Source organism: Molothrus ater, chromosome 4 (genome assembly GCF_012460135.2).
Source record: "Molothrus ater isolate BHLD 08-10-18 breed brown headed cowbird chromosome 4, BPBGC_Mater_1.1, whole genome shotgun sequence".
Taxonomy (NCBI): Eukaryota; Metazoa; Chordata; class Aves; order Passeriformes; family Icteridae; genus Molothrus; species Molothrus ater.
In genome coordinates this window covers 9,648,218-9,670,117 of record NC_050481.2, presented here as the reverse complement: position 1 = coordinate 9,670,117, position 21,900 = coordinate 9,648,218, and the positions used below count along the sequence as shown (strand labels likewise).

Below are 21,900 nucleotides of genomic sequence, written 5' to 3'. Positions count from 1 at the left end.
TAACCTATGACTTCAGAATTGGTTTGGAGAAAGGATTCAAGAAATGAGTACAAATCCAGGAAATCAGTGCAAGTGTAGAAGAGCAATGTGACACAAGTCAGCTTGGCACAGGATGTGAGCACCAGAAATCTGAATTTGACCTGGAAGACCTGCCATTTCTATATTATTAAAAGGATTGTGATGTTTTTAAAAACATCAAATTTTAAAATGCTTTTCAAAATGAAGTTCTCTTGAGTTCTTATAGCCAGAATGAAGGATGATTTATCTCACTTTTTAAAATAATTCATTTGTTGTTTTGTGGAATATTAGACTTTTTTCCTTGGGGGAAAAACCCCAAACATCTGAGATTAATTCTGTGTTTAACAGATTATTCTGAGATTAATTGCTTGTACAAACAATACCAAATTGAACCCTACAGATCAAAAACCAGTGTGTTCCCTGCGACAGAAGAATACCAAGTGAGTTTTTAAACATTGAGGAAAATCTTGCTAGGGAGATAATTGTTTAATAAATTCAAGAGGTGGAAAATTTGAGCCACTAGAATGTGTTTTCTGGCAAGACTCTATAAAACACTCTGAAGACCACCTAATTTTGAGTGGGAAGCTGGCTGACGAGAGAACCCCAAATCTATTAGAATTCAGGAGGGTCCTTGGATAGACAGTCAATCCATCAGGCTGCCAAGGAGAAGAATACAGGTTCTGCTGGTGCCAAGGGAATTGTGGTGTTTAACTACACTGCTACTGAAGTTCTGAATGAAAGAACAGGCCCTGTTGAAACAAAAGAAGTATGAAACATTCTGTCTGATGTGTCTTGACAAGGCACTTGAGCAGTATTCAACACTCAAATTATTACAGAAAGAATTGGGTGATTCAAGAGACCTGAACAAGGAAAATACTGAATTAACTGTCATCTCTGATGAAGCAGAATGGAGCAGGCACTCCCATTTAAAGAAATATTATTAAAGTTTTCATGTAATGCCTCTCAGCTGCTTTTTGAATTCATTTTTAAGGACTTTGAGACTGTCCAAAAATGGGAGCTGCAGACTCCACTTCATTGTGTCACTCTCAAGTGCTTCAGAAGGTGACAGAAGTGTCACCCAGCCTCAGTGACTAATGCTTGGCTCTGCTCTGGGTTCCTGGGCTCAGCTTCTCCCTGGGCTGGCCATGGCCATGGCTACTTTACTGCAAGGGGCTTATTATGATTAAAAGGGTATCAGGGTGAGTGTTTTATCTCAGGACTGACCATGCTGCCATGCCTGGTGACGGGGCCCAGACATTTCCAGTAGTTCCACCCAAAAGCAGCTGTCCTTGCACAAAAATCAAGGATAATCATATGCTGGAGAGATGGAGTGGTTGAGCTCAGCTCCCTGCTGTGCCAGGACTTTTTAATTTGGAATTGCCAGGAAGGATGCAACTCCAACATGATTTTTTGTCTTGAAAACACTAAAACGAGCCAGAATTCACAGGCTTTAAGTGTTCCAGGCATTTTAATGATGGTGAAGGTCAAAGATAAAGAGCAGACTGTGGCAGTGAGGGGGTGTCAGAGACAAATTGTTATTTCCACTGAAGGAAGTGGAGCTCAGAGGGGGAGGCAGCAGGAGAAGGCAGACAGGCTGCAGGGAGAAGGGAGGCCTGCAGTCAGCACTAACAGAAATTACATTCCCAAGCATGGCTCCATCACTTTACTGCAGCTCAGAAAGTCCCAGGATCCTCCCATCCCTATAGTGACAATTAGAGGGGTTACAGAAAGGGGAAATGGAGCTTTTAGAGAAGGGGGCTCTGGGATATGGTGGTGCTGGGACAGGCAATTTCTCCTTGATTATCTCATCAGCTCCAGCTGGGAGAGTGGGATAAGACAGGGGAACAGGTAGTTCCTGACTCCCCTGGAAGAAGGTTTGTTGCAGTCTAAATCCTGGAGCTGAGAGGAGGGTACCAAGTGAAAAGCTCAAGATTTTTTCTTCATTTAGAGTAGTTTTTTGTTTGTTTTATTTATTGAAGGGTAAATGCCTTAGCTTGCACTGTGCTCTTGCAGGGCTTTTGGGTTAACAATAGGAGGTGTATTTGTGAAAGGTGCTGGTAAACCCTGGTGGCTGTGTGGAGCTCTTCCTGGGTGAGTAAATATTGTACTGGCTCATACTATGGCAACAGGAAAAATAGCAATACTTCAGCAAGCTCTCGCTCCTTGTTTGGGAAATGCAGCCCTCTTTGTGCTCAGTTAAAAGCAAACTTTAAAGGTGAAAGCTTTGTATTTTTTCTGTGTGGCTCTCCCAGAGACAGCATAAAAAGACATTTCCAGGTTTTTTTTGCCAAATCACTGATGCCAGTGATACTGGACTCATGTAGCTGGGGAGCAGGATCATTTACAAGAGCACAAATTCACTGTTTCTGCAAATTAACTGAAGAATTCTTTTGCCTTTGAAAATCAAGCATTGAGATAATATATTGGCAGGCAGGAAAGGGAGAAATTCATTTGCAGAGGCTCGCTAGGCTCAAGATAGAACTCCACAAAGCTGGGAAAAACAGGTTTCTGTGGCTCTGCTGAGTTCCTGTTAATTACTTAGCCAGACATGACCTTGCACAACTTCTTCAACACCAGGGACTAGGAGATCTTCTGTGGTAAACAGAGCCCATAATAACCCTGTTCTCTAATCTCTGTTTCTGTAGCTGATGCCACCCTTTATAAAAGTGTGTGTGTCTATATATATATATACACACACACACACACACATATATATATATACACACACACACATATATATACATATATACATATATATATATATCCCTGAGGCACCTAATTGAGAAATGGCTTTGTGAGGGAATAAGAACATTTAGGTTGCAGGAAGTAATTACACAGGCACAGGTTGACTTGTTTGATTACTGTTACATGCCAATATTGTTATCAGGAGACTGGCTGGGTATTAAAGCATTTCTGAGGGATTTGGGTGGGCATGGCACATTTGGAGAGCCTAGCAGAGAGTCCCTAAATCTCTGCTCTCTGTGAGCAGCCACAGCCCCGTCTCCCAAAGGCAGGGCAAGGCTTTGCTATCACTGAAATATCAGCCTCCTAAGTAGTTATTTTTGCCTCTCAAGCAAAGCTGCTGTGCCTTAGAGGGTGAAGGCAGGTCTGCTGATTCTTAATTGCCTCCTTCCCCAGTGACTTGGGAGATTGTTCTCTAACTGGCTGTAATTACCCTTTTCTGTAAGCTAACCAAAGTGCACTCTGCTTTCAGTGTTATGCTCATTATGTTATGCTCATTAACAGGATTCTGTTCAGTGGGTTAATGTATGCTGAGAATGTCCAGTCTGTAGGAACAGACTGATTTGTGTAGCAAGTGTTTGTGAGATACCCTGAAACAAATCTCTGCCAGGTTTGAAATGAAATCAATAATGTTGAGGACAGAGTATCTGTGGGTGCTCAAGTTGCAGGGTGGATTTATGTGTGAAACATTCACCTAAAAGGGGGAGATAAACTTTATATTGTCCCCAGAAGAGAGCTTGAGGAGAAGGTTGGTTCTGAGCCTGTGCCTGCAGAAGATTTCTCCCTGTAGTTGGTGTTTGTGGGGTGATTAATTGTGTAAGGTGAGGAGGGGATTTATCCTGTGAGTGGCACTTCTGGTGTTTTTGTGAGGAAAGTGGGCTGCTAATTTGGCACTGGAGAAGTGCGGGAAAAATGAAAGCTTCCCTTTGTACCCTGACTCAAACATAATGAATGAAAGAAGGCTCACCATGCCTTGCTTGAAAAAAAAAGCAATTAAAAAGGTCTGAATCCCAGGCAGATGTTTTTCCTTGTTATTGTCTAGATATTCAGCAGTGTGGACTGGTTGGTTTTCAGATGGATAAAGGCAAGCAGCACGTAAATATGATTCTGAATGCTTTTAACAGCATCCAGCTCTTTCTGCAGCCCCTGGATGTGGAGTTTTCTGCTGCGTCTGTGTAATGAGCACAGAAGAGTGGCTGCTGTGCCAAGCACAGCTGGAAAGGTTTGCCTGGCAATGTTGTTGACTGCTGGATAGTAATGGGGGTGACTTGGGTTTTTTCCTGCATAATGAGGTGATTCCAGTGAGAGCTCAGCTCTGAATCTCCAAGTGTCCCTGTGTGGACACTGCTCTGCTGGCAGTGTGGGCTCTTGAACTGCTGTGGAACAGTACCATTAAGGCTTCCTTAGTGCAGCAAACCATGTCAGAAAGACTCTCTCAAAAAGGTGCAGGCAGGAAGCTATTGCTGAAAAACTTGTTTCACAAGTGCATTTGGAGTGAATTTCCTCCTGTGTACGAGCCCTTGCTCAGAGCATTTCCCCATGTATTTCCAGAGAGAAAGCACTTTATTGCTGGGCTTGTGCACAGTGCTCAGATCTCTAAGGCACTAGGCACTCCACATGCTTGGTGCTCAGAATCAGCCCTGATGAGCATTCATACACCTGGTGTGGCTAATGCAATTACCCCAAGTGTTCTGATGTACAAAATTGTTTCAGTTGTATGTGAGACTACTGCTCTTGCTGGGTATTTGGCTACCACAATGGTCTGGAGAAGAGGCAAATGAATATAGAAATTGTAGAAATGGAAATAAGGGTTTGGAAATTAAAAAGAAATCTGCTTTTAAAAACAAAAGGCTTGCTTATTGTTCCTGAAAGTATTGGGTATTTGCAGGAAAAACCCTCCAGAATAAAGGCTGGAGAATGTGATAGTGCATGCTTAGGGATTCAATTAATGTCTGAATATGATTCCCACATGTGGAAAATGACAAGAACTAACTGTCATGCTGCTGAGCTCTGTCAATTCTTTCCAAGCTGCACACATCTTTGAGAATTACCCTGAACAAATTTAATGGTGTCCCTGGATACAACAAATCAAGAAAATAAGTGTGGAGGAGCCCCCAGTGAGTAGTCTGTGGGCCTTTCACTCTGTCAGATGGTTATGTCACTTGCTCAAGTGCATGCTGTGCTTCCACCCTGTAACTGGTAACTTTAAATGCTTACCTGCTAGTCTGGTAATGAAAATTATCCTGCTAACTCTTAGGAGTCATGCTGGGGCTGTGACTTCTTCAGGCTCTTTTTTTTCCTTTTGCTCTTTTTGGGTTTTGTAAATGCAGTGATGGTGAGGTTTTAAAAGGCAACCGTCTTGTACTGTTCTGGCTACTTGACAGCAATAGTGAGAGAAATAATACAGAACAGGCCTGTAGAAGATATTATATATGTGCAAGATATTATATATGTGCAACATACATGTGTATGCAAGTGCACATGTACACATCCATAAGTGCATCTCTCTGCATGTATATGGGAAAAATGGCTTTTAATCTCAGGCTGTGGTTTATGTATCTGCTGACTGCACTTGTGCACTTCCAGCCCTTACCAGGAAAAAGAGCTGCTCAGTTTTTTCAAGCTTTGCCTCCTTTTAAACCCCCATTAGCACACACCCATGTTTGGGATGGTAGCCTCCAGTTCTTGCCTTACCTTCACATCGTTGATGTTCATCCTCGTCCCCTCCTTTCCCACGAAGATGTCATCAATGTCCACCAGAATGTACCTCTCCAAGGACAGCATCAGCTTCTTCCCTGACAGGAAGGAGATGGCGTCGATGAAGATGAGCTTGTGGAGCCAGAAGGTCAGGTTGTTCCCAAAGAGGACTCTCTGGATGCCATCGTGCAGGCCCAGGTCCTGGATGACAGTCGCATGGAGAGCAGCGCGGGGCAGCGAGGCCGGGGTGGGCCTGGCTGGCTGCAGCTCGCCCAGCAGCACGGGCTGGTAGGTGGAGTGGTTGAACTGGAACACCGTCCAGTCCTGGCCAGGCAGGGGGCCCTGCTCCAGCCTGGGCGCTTTTGTGATGCGCAGCAGGGGCGAGCGAGGGTTCACCACGCAGTCTCGCAGCGCCACGTTGTTGTACAGCTGCAAGGGCAGCCCTTTCAGCCTGCTGCTGGGGGAGCTGTTCTCGTTGGCTTTATGAAAACCAATTATGCTAACACTGTATTCCACACAGTATTTTTCCAGAAGCTCTCTATTCCACGAGTCCATGGACACGTACTTTAAAATATTCTCGTATATAACAATGGTGTACTTCCCTCTCCCGTTGTCTGTGAGAGGGGGAATGTCCCCCTTGGCTGGTGCAATGGCCATGTGGTACTGAAACTTGCTGGACTCGAGGATGGCTATGATGTCTTGCCCCAGCTGGGAGTACTGGCTTTCCACAAACAGGAGCACAGTGGGATCAGTCCTAGAGGGATCAATTGGCTTAGGTGTTCTCAGCTCCGCAGACCTGTAGGGCAGAAGCTTGAGGTCCTCGCACTCTGCTTGCCCAGTGCTTTCCACGAGGGCCATTTCCTGCTTGTAGCCAGTGTAGAGGAAATAGGCGGAGATGACAATACTTGCCAAGCAGAAGGTGGCCAGGAGAATGACCAGCATTCGGAAGCTTCTGCGGAGCTTCCCGATGAGATTCATCTTTGGCAGGGCTTCCAGCTCCTGCTGGACTTAGCACTCTTCCAGATGCGCCTCCTAATGTGCCATGGGAATGAGGAGTTGCAGAGGTGCCCTTTCCAAGGTGTTCATGTGACCATTGCAGTGCATTTATGGGGTGTTTGGGGAGGCTGTAAGGCTGTCGGAGCGGGAAGTCAAAGGATCTGGAAAGACAAATTGGCAGAGGTTTTCTCAGAGAGCAGCAGCTGCCAATAATCAATGAAGAGGACTCTTAACATTATCTGCAACAAGAAGTAAAAGAAGAGTAAGTAAAACAAAATCCATAAAGCAATTAAAACCACACATTAATAAGGCCAGTGATTGGTATTGGTAATGTGAGTAAAGAGGGAAGTTCCTGAGTAGTTCAAGGAGCACTCAGTGTCACTTTCTTTCTTGGTGCATTAAAATAAGCAGCATTAAACAGTTCCTCCGTGTTCTTAGGATACAGAAATGAACTTTGAAGAAAACTTGTTGAGGATGTGTATCTCCTTATCTGCTTTTCTTATCTAAAATGCATCATTGCTATTGCAGATGGGAACAATGGAAGATTTTAGGGGCAAAATTTGGACCAAGTCAATCTTTGATAAATCTGGGAACATATTCTGCATCAAATTCAAACTGCATAAGGGATAAATTCTGTGTTGGCTTGGAAAACTAATGTGACCAAAGTGAAAGACATGACAGGAGCTTGAGGAGAGATTTGTAGGGCTTTCTCTGCAGTTTCCATTCTGCAATTGGAGCGAGCAGAGTTCATGGTCCGGTTTAGGAACTATAAAGATTCTGTGGGGATTTTCCAAGTGAATGAGCAGGCTGCTACTAATGTGGGGTGCAGCTGTGCTTGGCTCTGCCTCCCCCAGGGATCAATGGGAGGTGCTGTGTAGCAGGAGATGTACCTCAAGGAAGCTGTTTTAGTGCTAGGTGGGCAAGTAGGTGCTGTGTGTGCTAGTCCATGGCACCTCTGGCTGAAGCCCTCAGCCTCTGGTCTGCCCCTGTGTGCATGAAGTATAGGGTGCCTAAACCTCATTGCTCTGAAGCCCTTGTGCAATTCCGCCTAAGTTCATGAGAAATTGCCACTGGTAACAGTAAACCCCATGACTCAGAGACAGTTAAAGCTAACTAAATAAATAGCCCATGCTGCTCTATGGATTTAAGCAGGAATTAACATCTTTGTGAATTATTGATATTGTTTGTCTGTTGGAACAATGTGAGACAGTAAACAAGGAACGATTTTGGAACTGCTGGGAAGAAATGCTTTTTCCAGGCAGATCCTTCCAGTTGACGTGTCCTCTTCCATTAACTCAGATTACACTTTTGACTTGTGTTCTGAAAACTATTCATTCATCCTAAGGTTTGTACCTGAACCTGGGAAATGCTTGTAAGAAGCATTTAGAAAGAACGAGTTTGTTTTCTGAGACCATTTGTGACTCTGGCGGGTTCAAGCTCTTATCTGATTTACCTTCCTCAGTTGGCAGCTTGGAAGGAGATATTGATACCCCTGGACTGTGGGGTGTTCCAGAAGTGATCCTGTTGTGTCACACAACTGGCGAAGAGGGGAGTGAGGTAGGGACAGAAATAGGAAACCTCTTCTGCATTTACTCATTTCTTATGTGTGAGAGAACAAATGTAAGAGGAATCACAGCTACCATTAGGAAATTGAAGTTGTCCTGATAATCTTAAGAGTATTTGCCCTGCTTTGGTGCTTCCCTTGTTCTACAATTGTCTGCCTGCTGGGATTTCACTTCTTATTAAACCTCCAATTAAGATTCCTTCAAAAGATAACACTGGATCAAGTGAAGCATTCTCTGCAAGACAGTGTTGGAGTTTGGGTGACATTGAGGACTCACTCAGGGCTTTATCAGATCAGGACTCCTGCTCTCCGTGAGAGGGGCAGCCTCCAGGGCTGGGTCATGTGTCCCCCACAAAGAGGTGACTGCAAAAAGCCTGTTCGGTCAGCACCAGACAGGCAGGTGACTGGGAAAGAATCTTGAACTCCCGCTCGCCGGGCTGTGCATCCTCGGCTTGCTTTGGGCACTAGAGGGCAATCGCTTCTTGCTTTTGCGAGGCAGCACCGGCTCTCCCCTCGCTCCGCGGCCCTGCCTGCGGCCACGCTCCCGCCAAAAGGCTTCGCAAATCCCCAGGGCACGTAAAACACCTTAATTAAGACTCCCATGTTTAAAATTAAATAAAAGCCAGGAGTTCTGCTCGAAGAAATGTGCCGCTGGATCACCCTGAATGCTTTGCAAATCTTCCAGCCTCCACCTGTGGCACAAGGGAATAGCTTGTGAGAAGACCTAAAATGGCACGGTTTTTCTTCAGTGTTTGGCCCTGCCGGATCTCCTGGGTACTGGTATTGCAAGCTGTCAAAACAATAAACTTCACGAATATTACAGCTTGTGTTACTAAAACAGGAGAAGCCCCTGACTTTATACTAGTCAAAACAAAACTATGGTCTTCATCCCTAATTATTTCCTCCCAATAACACTGGTAAAATCTCATTGAGATAAAATATTAATAATCAGATTTCATGTTAGCTACTATCTGTTGTATGTAGACATTATAATTAAGTGCAAGTATTCCCATTTCTTGAGATGTATAATTACATAAAATTGATAAAGAATTTAAACCTGCATAAGGAAACCTGGCATTGGAACAGACCTTTTTTAGTCTACCCATTGTTTTTCAACTGCTCTGTTGAACTGATTATACTGTTCAGTAAAAAAAAAGAATGGTGTGAGGTAATTAAAGGTTATGAAAATAAATCAGCTAAATTAGCCATTAGTGGAACTTTCTCCAAGGCATAATTGGAAGTTAAGTGCCATTTGTGCCTTTGAAACTCTCCTCCTGAAAGTTCAACAGCTTTACATTCACTTCAGAATTCAACTCTCTTCGGAGAGTTCCTGTGCTAGATGAATTTGAGCAACATGAAAATAGGCCATATTTCATAATTAGTGTTACTTATGGAGTTTCATTTTGGTAACTGGTATTTGAGGTCCTGTGCTCCTGTGGTCACTGATGAGCATCCACTGATTCTCCAGGGAGGTAAAGGCCAAAGCTGGGCACATTTGGTTGAGGAATCAAGGCTGCACTCATCCAGGGCTGGTCCTTCAATAGATCTTGTCCATTCAGCTGATTTCCTCCATGTGGGGCCTTGGCCCAGCAAGAGCAGAGCACTGTGGTACAGCTCTGTTGTGATGCCAGACACATCTGCAGGGACTCTAATTTTTCTTTAATTCAGGCAGCTGAAGAAAAATGGAGGTTTAAAAATTGCTGTCTCCTTGCTAAATAACACTTCCTGCTTGTCCGCAGAAAGGCGTTTGATGGATGACTAAAGCGTGCTGTTCTGAAGATGATTGATTGGGAGATTAGGACTTGACTATTTAAAACTGATGGCACGACAGCCAGGAGAAGCAGCCCCCTGGTAATGCCATGTGGTAGCTGTGCAGCAGGAATTCAAGCTGGCTCCTCGTGGGCCAGCTCCCACGGGCACAGCTTCCCCCAGAGCTCGGTGCCTGAGCCAGCACACTTGGTGTGTGGGCTGGGGGAGCTCCTCTTACCTCTGATCATGGTAGGCAGAGGATCTCTGAGCTCCTTGAGCTTGTGGGAAGTAGAAATATAGATATGAAGCCATCAGCTGTGCTGGCTCACCCTGAGGATGGAGCTAATGGGCTTGACATCTGCAGTGGGTTCAGAGCAGCAGGACCCTGGTTGTTCCACAGCACTGTGGCCATTCCCAATCTCCTGTCTGCATCATGGTGCACTGCTGGGAGCAATTGACCTGGAGGCAGGCCAGAGCTTTCCCTTCCTTATTCTGTCATAAATCAGAAGTCAGAATGTCTTTATTGTCTATATATAACACTTCCCTTTAGGCTAAAAACCTAATGTAAAGCCTTTCCTTTTTCTTTCTAAGCTTGTATGACTACTGTCATTTACTACCAGCCCAATGAATTATGACAGCTGCCTTGCTGCTCCTTGCATGGGACTCCTCATTTATTACAGAAACAAGCAGCCTGATTTGAGTGATAAATGACTCCTGGTGACCATTTGCAAAAATTCAGGGTTTCTGTTCACTGAGGAAGGAGAAAAAGAGCATTTTTCTTTTCTTTCTCTCAGCAAAGTTTCCAGGAAATTTTTTGGCTGAGCTCACAAAACTTACATCCTCTTTGGAAGTAATTTTTTTTTCCAACTTAACCAAGCTGCAATGTGTTTTGTGTTTGTAAATGTGGCTTTGCCTGAGAGGGGTGTCAGTACCAGCTTCTCATAGCCCATCACAAGGTATTAGAAAACTCTTCTTACCCAGGATAAGGCCAGCTTCTGAGCTGATAAGGGCTGGAGAGTTCTGACTTTTATTTTATCATTTCTGAGTGGAGAGGCTGCTCAGTACTTTCACCTCTTTTGTTTCTTTTCAATGCATAATCATGTGTAAGTTAAATGCCCAATTTTTTGGTGTTTTCATCTGCTTGATCAAGTCTATATTGCACACGTAATCTTGTGTGATTTCAGAAAGCTAAATGATGCCAGAGGGTGAAGTCAATAATCAATGAATATAAAGCAAAGAGTTTGAAATACTTCAACTTGTGCACTTGATGAAAGCTGGTGTGATTTTTTTTTTAGCATGAAACAGTACTTGGAAGGGAGCTGTTTGACCCTTCTGACTTCTATTTCTCTTTGGCTTTGAGCTTTTCCAGATGATTTCAGAAGGTGGTGAAAAGGCTCCCTGGTGGAGCAGTGGTTGGAGGGTGATTTGCAGATGAGTTTTGCTCATAGGGATCTTCTCACACCTGTGCACATCCTTTGGTTCCCCAGCCCAAATGTGACATTTCATGTGGCTTAGCTCCTTGCAGAAATGTGTTTTAAGGCTGAGCCAGACCACCCTTGTGCTGAGTGTTGCCTGATGTTCAGCCTCACCGCTTCCTTCTTGTGACCCATTAACTTCCAGCAGTCCCACAGTCATTTGGACCACCCAGAAATCCCATAAATATCCCATCTGGGATGTTTCAGTGAGGCCTCCTCCAAATGGAACCATTTATGGGTCTCTAATGTGTTGGTAGTTCTGAACATAACGAGTAGTTGCAATATTTCCTCAGGAATTTCTGACTCATGCCTTCTCTGGAGTGTCAGGTGTGGAAGCTCCCAGAAATCAGTAATTAAGGTATAGTCTGAGGAGAACGATGCATGAAGAGAGAACCTATATATGTGTTTTCTGTTTTTTGACAGAGTGGGTCTAGTGATCATCCCAACAGATAAGTGTTAGTGACCACACTCACCCTCTGAGCAGCTCCAGATGTTGTGTGGTGGTACCAAAATTATCACAATACACATGATATTTTGATGTCACAGGCAAAGCATCTTAACTCTCAGGGCAGACTTAATTTCATGATTATTTTAAATATACCTTCTCAATGCATTTTCTAATGAATGTCTCTCTAGCATGAGTGATGGTGTTAAGATCTACCACGTCTCACCAGTAACTCACCAAAAATTCAAAAAGCTAAACAGCATTAAAGGGATCAAGCCTGGCTTTCCCAAGGTCACTCAGACACCCCGTGGCTGAGCTGGAAACAGCAGCCCCTTGCATGATGCCCTTCAGCAGCTGTTTCTTGATGTGTGTAGGACAGCAAAAGGCTGAGAAGGTGGTGTTGAGAGATGATCTGAAGGGCAGCAGCTTACTGCCAAAGCCACGATGACAGAACCAAAATGCCAGGGCAGGGAGTTGGGGCTGCAATCAGATGTGTGTGCCCTGCAGGATTGAGTCCTTGCTTTGCTTTCCTGGTGGAATTACTGGAGAGGGCAGTGGAATCACCACACTGTCAGTGCCCCAGCCCAGGGAAGCACAGGTGAATAAAAGCAGGCTTTGCATGGTGCTCTGAAGCAGCCCACAAAACATTGCCCTGCTTGATGCAGCAAATCTCCTGCTCTCGCTTGGTTAATGGCTCTTCATCACTTTTCAGTTCATAGTTTAATGCTCCAATGGAAGCCAATTTGAATTCATTTAACTCTTCAAATAAAACTTCTGTGAGACGCTGTATCAGATGTTTTATTGTAGTCCATCTATTCTGGTACTGTTTTCCCCTTTCCTAAGGCTGTCAATTAGCTATCCAGTTCCAAGAGAATGATTTGTGCTGTGAACTCAGCTGAGACACAACATTTGTGCGTAGAATGGTTGCCTAACTAGGACTCCTAAAAGTCAATTAATGCAGTAGCCAAACTCTGTATGTGTTGCTTGATTGGGTAGACAAGCTAAGCCATTTAAAAAAAAATTGCTAAAAACCTTTCTTATAGTTCTATTAGAACCAAGTAGCTGCAGATTTTCTGTATTGATTTTGAAAATTTACCAAGGATTATAGGTTTATGAGTGATTACTAAAACTTTACTTTTCCAAAAAAAAGAGATATAGTCCCAGGCTCTGGAACAGCCTGTTAGAAGCTGAACTATTCGGTCTTTATGGCTTTTTTTCTTTTAGTAGTTAATTGTTTCCCACACTTTGTTGTCCTATTGCTTTTCTGGGAGCTAAAAATGTTTGCCACCATGTGAGATAATTAAAATGTGTCCACTCTTATACCAATGCCAATATATTTCACTGAATAACATGTTTTGTGGTGTCTGTATCCTGTCACAGGGACTATTTGTGAGCAAGTCAGATGTGGTCACATCTGTGCTAGGAATTAAAAGGAGGCCACTAACTTATTTCAGAGGGACTACTGCTGTCACATAGTAGTGATCTATTGCTACTGCAGAGGAAGTCTATTTAAACCCAGATAACAAAGACTTTGTACTTAAATCTCTCATACAGCACGTTTGCCACATGAAATTTAAACAGGGCTTTATTCTGAGTTTGCTCAAGCCCAGTTCCAGCCAGTCAGAGACAGTTTTCAAGCTCTGTGTACATTGATTCTCATTAGAACAGCTTCCCTTTTTTATTCTTTGAGTAGTTTCTGCTGGAGTCCCCTATCCCTATCTTTGTCCTCACTGGCTGAAGGATTTGGTTATTGTTGAGAGGATTTGGTAGAAAAAGAGGAAGACACAGAGTTTGGTCCCACCAATCTCTGATCAGAGCAGATGTGAGGGCTGGAGCATCATCCAAGCCCCCAGTCCTGGTGACAACCTGGCAGGGCTTGGCAAGTAGTGGCTTCCAAGCAAAACGAAGCAAGGAGAGTAAATGAAGCCAGGGTGACCCTCCACGTGTGCCTACTTTTTTTGTGTATGTGTGTGCTTCTTGGACTTCCAAACACCTTCTAAAGGGGAAAATTCAGTCTCTTCCACCTTGCTCATAAATACTTGCATTTAGCACTGCTTCTGTTGCATGGCAACTGGGGAGCGGCAACTTAAGTTTATAATATCTCTCCTGTCTCTTCCTAGTCTTGGTTCTACACTAGGTTCTAGGCAGTCCTCCAAGAAAATTTTGAGTCTTAGGACCAGTTCTTTACAGGCAAGATCAGCTTTTTTGTGGGGACCACTTAGGGCTGCACACATGACTGCTGTCAGTAAACCTAATCTAGACAGAGAAATGTGGTCATGTAACAAAAATACTACAGTATCCAAGAGACTTTCCCTTTAATGTACTTAAGTGTTGCAGACAAGACAGTCAGAGGAAGTTTTATGCAAGATGATGAACACAAATTGAAATTCTTACCTTGAAATGACTGGAGAAGTACTGTTTGCCTATCAAGAGTAAAAATGTTTTATGGTGAAAAAGTAAGGCAGGGAATAGAACCTTTGATTTCTGTCTCTGCCACTATCATGCTTTGCCCTCTGGAGGCCAATGATTTTTTTCAGTATTTCATTTTCCCTGTCTTTGTTGAGGGAATACTAGTCTTTTCTATCTTTACATGGGCATTAGCTGTAAAATGCTCTAAGATTATTTATGTTTGGTTTGGATGTGTATAGCAGGGATATTGCAAAGTGTGCTTTTGGGAAAGCCAGTGCAAAATTCATGCTTTCATGTGCAGGCAAATGTATTTGCTGTGCTTGCTTCCTGTTTCTTCTTTTTTGTTGTACCCTGGTTAAATTCCTTTGTGTTTATTCCTGCCGCTGCTTTATGGGGTTTCTCTGAGAGGAGCCACTTTGTCAGCCAAATGAAAGATCTCTGCGGAGATTTCTGGTGTGTCATCTATGACCTATAGATACTGTTTTGCTCTTGGTTCAAAATACAAACAAATGTTTCCTTTTGAAAGATCTATTCTTTGTTTTGTCTAGATAAAGTTCAATTTGGAAATGACACTAGTAGGATAAGGGTCCTGCTTGGGAATTGAAGGGATTTTTTTGTTGAGTCACGCTCAGCTCAGAGACTGGAACTAGAACTAATGCCATTAGAGCTCTGTGATGGAATAGAGAGGCTTTGATTAACCTCTTGCTTTCATGAAAAATCTCTGTTTATTGAACTACTGAGGCATTAACTGATTGTTGAAGGGGCAGAGTGTGGAATAAAAAAAAATCCAAACGGTTGTCAGTCTTTCTGAACATAGTGCCTCTGAATCAGGCTGGAATTGTCTTTACATCCCTGTCCTCCTCTCCTGGGGGCTGAATGTATAACTCCACTTGGTTTTCAAAAACAATCTCCAGGGCGTATCATGGACAAGGAAATCCAGCCTGGCTTTCTGGGTTATGGAAGGGGCTGAGAAAATTGTGTCTCATCATTTGACACAATATCTTGTAATCCATAAAGCTCAGGTTTAGGTAACTCTATATACGTAGAGACTTTATTTTCTGCCTGAACACAAATATGTTTTTCCATGGGGGAGAAAGCCTTTTGGGAGGTCCTTCAGTTAAAAATCTGAGTGTGCGGAATGATTGCCTGTGGTTGATGCAGGCACATGGAGCTTGCACCAAGGCTGATGGGGAGTTAGTCTGATGGGAGCCTGTCAGGTGTTTGGAGGCATGCATGGCTCACTTTGCTTGCTGTGTGCACGCTGGATATGCCAGAATTCTCTTAGTCTTTAATTGTGATTTTTGAGGTACAAACAATGGTACCATGCCCTTCTGTAGGTGATTAATTCACCAGGACGCTGATGCATAGTTCCGCTCTAAATGGCAGGACACTAAGGGGGCAGAATAGTGGAGCCATTTAAAATTGCACCCCAAATAAGGTCTACAGAGTAGTAATAACTAAAAATGCCCTATAGTTATACCAGCTATTTAGGGCGATGGAGTGCAGGTAGTCTGGCAAAATATCAAGGCAGCGGGCCCTGCTTTTTTTTTTTTTTGATTTAAATTAAAAAACCCTGAGAAGCTCTGAGGGCTTTAAAATCAAATGTGATCAATAAGTCTAATTTCTGTATCTTACCTAGAAGCCTAGAAGAGTGCATTTTTATCTCATTTCCAAACATTTCTCTGTGAATCACTGACCAGCTGCCCTCCCTTCTGGTGCTTTTAGGGTGTGATCTATACCCCAGTGAGAGAGATTAAATTCAGGAATACCCTGAGGGTCTGGAACTTGAACTCTGGCCTCCTCCTTGCACAATATGGTCCCATGGAAAAGGACAAGATGTTGGCTGGAACATCCCCTGGAAGTAGAGCACAGAGGAGATGGGTGCATATTTCATGACAGACTGCCTTAACCTTCCAAACAGCCGCCTCTTTTACAGCCAGCAGCTACTATTAATTATTTATCAGGACACTTATTTATACACTAAAAACTAAATTCAGTCCTTTCAGTGGAGCCTGGCAGAGTGTGGGCTGTAATAAGTAGCTGTGGATAGTCTTTCAGGAGGGGAGGTTTTGTGCAGAGCTCTGCTCATGGGAGAGCCTGTCCACATGATTCTCTCTGCTGTTTGTGCCTAGTACTGATATTTACATGTGGGAGATGAAAACCCAGCCATTAGTAAGAGTCTGGAGCTGTGGGGCATCAGCCTGATCCCCCTTGGCCAGGTTTAGTAAGGAGAGTTCTTAAGCCACCAGCATCCAAGGAGGAAGAGGGAAATCCCTTCCTTTGTGCTTCCTTCCTCATGAGGAAGCCCACCCTGCTCTGGCTTCTCCTTCTGTGTTTGCTCTGGCTCTGTAAAACCCATCCTTGCAGCAGAGGAGGGAGGATGAATTTGCTCCCTTTGCCTCCACTTGGGGAGAGCAGCTGTGACCCCTTCTATAGCCAGAGGGAAGGGAATAGGTTTTAATATTTCTCTGTTCCTTTTGAATTGAGTTCAAATGGCCATCCATGACTTGTGGTGCCAATGCGTTTTCCTCATCAAATACTGACATGGTTTCTACACTGGTGTGCTGTTGCCATGTAATTCTGCTGGCATTGCTGTTTAGGTAAAATATTATTATTTTTCTATAGCAACTGTTAGTTTCAGTAGGAATTCCAATTCCATTGTAATTATTAGAGACAGTGGTTGTAATAAATGTTTAGGATTGACTTGCATGATTTTCATTTTCTTCCAGCACCTGATGCTTTTAATGGCTCAACTTTTCTAATTTGAATGTTGACATAGATGGAGAATTGATTCTGAATTTCTATCTAGCACTCTTCTGGGTGGCTTACTGTGGTGGGGGACATTGCTTTAGCATCTCAATAGGAGAGAGAGACTTGTTGCTGTGAGCCGTGCCTTCTTCAGCCTATCTCAACATGGGAGACAGGACTCTTTGATGTTCCACCCAATTTCCAGCAGAGACCCTTCTTCTCCCCAAGAGTCCAGCCCTTCTGCCTGCTCTAATGGTCCTCAACCGCATCCCAGGCCTGAGAACAAGGGATCTGATGGGCTGCCCCCATACACTGTGCTCCTTTACATGTGCAAACGGTTTCAACCCAGGCTCCCCTCCCTTTGGGAAGTGTGGAGAGCCCTTGGCTCTCACCCTAAGCTCAATGCCCTGTTCCTGAAATGACTCCCCAGGCTGGGCCAAGTGCAGCTTCCTGCACAATTCCAAGGTAACCTTTCCTTCAGCCATCCAGACCCTGGCTTCAGTGCCTTGCTGCTCTCAGCCCAGGGGTTGCTTTGTTCAGAAAAGCCAATGGTGCAGGTATGGAAAGCAGTTTCTTGGATGCACCTATGGAGCTGCAGAAAGAGGGTTGGGATTGGATACTCTTTAAGGTCCCTCCCAACCCAAACCATTCTTAGATTCTGGGATTATGGAAGCTTTGCAAAGCAAACACTTGATGGAAGCAAACAGCAGATTATTCATGCAGCTAAAGCTCAGCCATCCTTATGGTCATAGAGGCAGTCAAAGCAAAATTGTTAAATTGTTTGTGGGCAAATCAGGATGATTTGGAACAGAAATGATACTTTTTTTTTTTTTTTTGGTAGAAGTTCATGATATGGCTTCCTTTACTGCTTGTAGAGAAATGATGAATCTTTTTCTGGGGACATAGAGTTAAATGCAATTTTTTGTTTATCTAACTGAAAACTCATAGTCAGAACTAATAGGAACTCATCAGCATTTTCTGTGCTCAGTATTGCCATGGGTTTGCAATATATGGTCACATTTTCCTTAAAGTATCTCATTACACTGCTGGGATAATTCCTGTACTGCAACCTTAAAAAAGCCCATCTTTACTATTAGCATATTTTTATCCTGCTCATAGTGAGTATGGCAGTTGAACTCTAGAGCAGCTCATGATTCCTGCACGGTGCTAAGGCTGATCATGGCCATTACAGAGAGTGATACAGCAGATATCACAGCCTCTGAACACCCATAAAGTTTTAATAGGACTTGCAGAACTTGACAGTGTGAGTTAATAGGGTGTTCAGGCTGAAAAGGACTTGTATGTGGTGTGTGTGTGTGTGCAAGTGGTCAGTCACTGAAGCATCCTGTTCTCTGCTGAAATGTAACCCTTTGAATTTGATTTACTCTCATAAAAGGCAAGTTAGAGGAGCATTTCCCCAGCCTTGGAGAAGAGAGTGGTATCAACAAGGCATGAAGATACTCTGCTTTCAATTCTGAGGCTTTCAGACATTAGGCATCTATTATGAATCCAAAAAAGGCCATGTTCTGGGGAAATGGCACAAAACCTGACAGACAGCTGTAAACTTGTGCACAGAGCAGTGGCATGAGGAACCATCTAACCCAGCTGAGCAGATCATAGGGTCTGATTGATAAGATTCAGGAGGGAACTCAAAGCCAAGAATTTCCTTAGTTAAATGGACTTGGCAGTTCACAGCCCACCCCAGCCCCTCCTTTAGAGCAGCATTCCCAAAAGCAAGGCAGGCAGTGCAGCTTTAGGGAGGGGAAAAGGTGCATGGGGAGAGTGCACAGACAGGATGGGGCAAGACAGGGAGCCACCTGGAAATGTTGCCAGTTATTAAAACTTCGTGAACAAGGAGATCCTGCTGTCCTTGCACAGGCTGAACATTTATGGCAGGTGGATCGTGATTCAAGCTACTCAAGAAATGGGGTGAAAATGAATTACTTATCTTTTATCTTGTTCTCTGAGAGCATTCACAGCTAGGAGAGGGGGAGTAACCTGCTACAGGGGGTAGGCCAGATTCTGCAGCATTGATTCACACAGAGGGAAGGAGGGAGGCTTCAGCCAATATGAATGAGAATGTGGAAAACTAATGTTTTACTAACAGGAGTTAGTAAAAAATGACCTGGTAAATTCCCTGGGGAAAAGAGAACTTCCTGAGTGTGGGGTTTTGTTGGTATGTGTGGTTAGGACAGTGCAGGGCTTGTGGGAAGAGACTTCTTCACCTTTGAGCATTTTCCTGTGTGTGAAAGGAAAGGAGTGACTTAGAGCACCCAGCAGCCGTGACTTAGAGCCCCTGTGCCAGCTGTGGGATAAAACCCCTGGGCTGCTGCTGGACTGGGCTCTGGAGCATCTGAAGAGCCCACACTGATTCCTTCAGTTTAGCTCTTACTGCCTCTAACAATCCTTGCTTCCACTCTATAAATGATCATGCTGTTTAAAAAAAAAAGGTTTCAGACAGATATAGTTTGCTATCAAAGTGCTGGAAGAGAGCAGATCTGTAGGTTTTGGCTTCCTCACAGTACAATTACTCTTACTTTGGTGCAGATTTAATGTATCTCCTGGAAAGCTTCTACCAGGTCATTTTAGTCCAGTAGTTCTGCTGGACTTTACTGGATGGTAGCAAAAAAGGCAAAGGATGTGGAGAAGACTAAAGAAGCAATTGTATCTTTTTTTCCCCCTCATCTAACTTCCCGTGCTCTCCCTTCTGTGGTCTTTCATGCATGTAGGCCGACAGCTGTTCCCCTTGGGAACAAGATCCCTTTGAATCAGGGGCACTTGCATGGCAAAGACTATCTCATCCCAAACTTCCAAATAATCCTTGGGATGCCAGGCTCCAGGCAGCTTTTGGAAGCACTGTGCAGAGGTTCCAGGCAGATCATTGGGCACACTCTGGGTATTTGTACCTGCTCTGAGTGTAGGCACTGCCCGTGTGCTGGTGTGAGTGTATGCCCACAAGCAGAGGTTGAGAAGCTGAACAGCTTACCTAGAGAAGAATTTCTTTCCTGGTGTGCAGCAAAGAGACTCCTGCTATTCAAAGCTCTTCACAGGGCTCCAGGTGAACCAGACAGAGTTCTCAGTTGCCAGCAGCTCTCAGCAGCATCCCAGGAAGGCTCCTCTTGCTCCGGCCCCAGCCACTGAACTCCACCGGCACAATCACATCTCATTTGTACGCAGCCTGTCCTTTCAGAGCGAGCAGCCAGCTGGAACGATTCAAACCTCTGCTCAGCACAGCGTTCCAAATGCAGCTTCCTTCCTGGGCACGGGGGGGATGACGCCGGGGAGCCGCCAGGCTCCGGCAGAAAGGCTGCGAGAACTCTGGGATCAGCCCAGGAGCCGCTGCTCGCGGTCCTGCCGCCGGCGCCGCGCTCCGAGTGCCGGAGCCAGCCTCCGGCTCCCGCGGATCTCCGGCAGCAGCGAGGCGGCTTCGCGGGGCTGCGATTGGCAGCAGCGGCCGATTCCTGCCGCTACTCAGCCCGCAGACTTGCAGGGACTCGGAGCTGCTCTGATGTCATTCCGGGCCGAGGGGGGGGATGCTCGGCGAGGACGCCGCGGCGGAGGCTGGTTCGGAGATGAGCTGTGTTCCTCTCCGCCGCCCCGATGGATTCCGCGCTCCGCGAGGATTTGCATCATCTGTCATCGTGCGGCTGGACCACCTCCCCTCCTGCCCGCCCCAAATGCGGGAGGGAAGTGCCTCTTCCAGCTCTGGTTTTACACCTGGAGCCTGCAGCGGAAAGCCTTGGAGCAAGGCAAAGTTGGCAGAGTCATTTTTCTGGCAGGAGGATGCTTGTGCCCCCAGTGCCCCCCATCACTTCTCCTGTCTCCAGGCACTAAAAAAGAGGCTTAACAAAATCCAGCACTGGAAGGCTTTTGGTTCCTACTCTTGTTAGGTCTGATAAGATCACCTGGTACAATAAAAGGTGGGTTTTAAGTGCACAACCAAAATCAAGGAGGAGTCACCCAGCAAATATTCCCTGGCACCAGCAATATTCAGTGCCTGGAGATGAAAAGTATTTTCTTGTTCTATGTGACACAAGTTCCACCTATTTGTTGCATAATTTCTCATTTAAATCCTTCATTTCATCCAGCTGGAGACAAAACCAACCTCCACAGCCAAGAAACATGATTGCTACATGACTTCAAATTATATTACAGAGGCAAAACTAAACACTTTCTATATTAAAAGAATTAGATTTCATTCCAATCTAATTTTCAATTTTTGCCAGCTTGACATCTTTCACTCCAAAACTGTTCTTTGTACAATACACCTTGGAATTGAAATTCAGCAGTTCTGTGCAGCAAATGTGAGAGGATGAAAACAGTTTTGTTCAAGGAGACTGGAAACAGACCGATCTGAGATGATGAATGATGCTGTGTAAACTCAGATTTGAATCATAGGAGGGTCAGCTCAACCTTTTGTGTTTCCAAAGCAGCGTGAATAAATGGTGTTCCATGCAGTTCAGCATTTACATCCTTCAGCTGGGACCTTCTACATGAAGAGCTGTTTGCTCTCTGTGAATATCCAAGTTTCAGAGATGGTAGAGATTCTGAACTGGGGACTAATTGATTCCTTCTGGCTAAATTGGAAACTGAGGGAAAATTAAGATTCAAACCACTGAGTAATTTCCTGCAATTCCTAATTACAAAGCACTTGCTGAGAGATCTTTAAAAAATGCCTTGCACCTATGGCCCAGCTCTGGATTTGGGATTTGTTTTCCAAAGACTGTTGGGAATGCTGGGCATGGAGATCCCATTGCAGCTGGGTGGTGAGCAGGTGCCTCCTTGCATTCTATGTGAAGGCCAGAGCTTTGGTCAGGCTGCAAACTAAAACAGCCAAACTGAGTTACAGAGTCTCTTCCCAACACGAGGAAATCTTCTGGTGCAGGTTGTCTGAAAAGTGCCAGAGCTTCCATTGCTTATCTGATGGTGTGAAAAAGACCAGTTTGTTGCTCTTGGTACGGCTGTCCCTTGGCTCCTGGGCTGCACTTGGAGCACTGCAGAGGTGCCTGTGGAGCAGGGAGGGTTTGGCTGAGGGACAGCTGTGCTGATCCAGATAT

The 21,900-nt window shown here is 44.6% G+C and overlaps 1 protein-coding gene across 3 annotated transcripts in view; it reads right to left on the bottom strand.

Annotated features, from left to right (window-relative positions):
- The window catches only part of LOC118686161 (bifunctional heparan sulfate N-deacetylase/N-sulfotransferase 4), a 66,149-nt gene extending 46,044 nt beyond the window's left edge, over positions 1 to 20,105 (bottom strand). For 2 of the 3 annotated variants that reach the window (XM_036382207.1, XM_054514638.1), the window contains exons 1-2: positions 19,830 to 20,105; positions 5,455 to 6,692 (exon numbers count right to left, since the gene is read on the bottom strand). In XM_036382207.1, coding sequence (XP_036238100.1) covers positions 5,455 to 6,435 — 981 coding nt within the window. In that variant the 5' untranslated portion in view covers positions 6,436 to 6,692; positions 19,830 to 20,105. The remainder of the gene's footprint in view (positions 1 to 5,454; positions 6,693 to 19,829) is intronic. The other variant, XM_036382208.1, reaches the window with a different exon arrangement.
- Between the last annotated feature and the right edge of the window lie 1,795 nt (positions 20,106 to 21,900).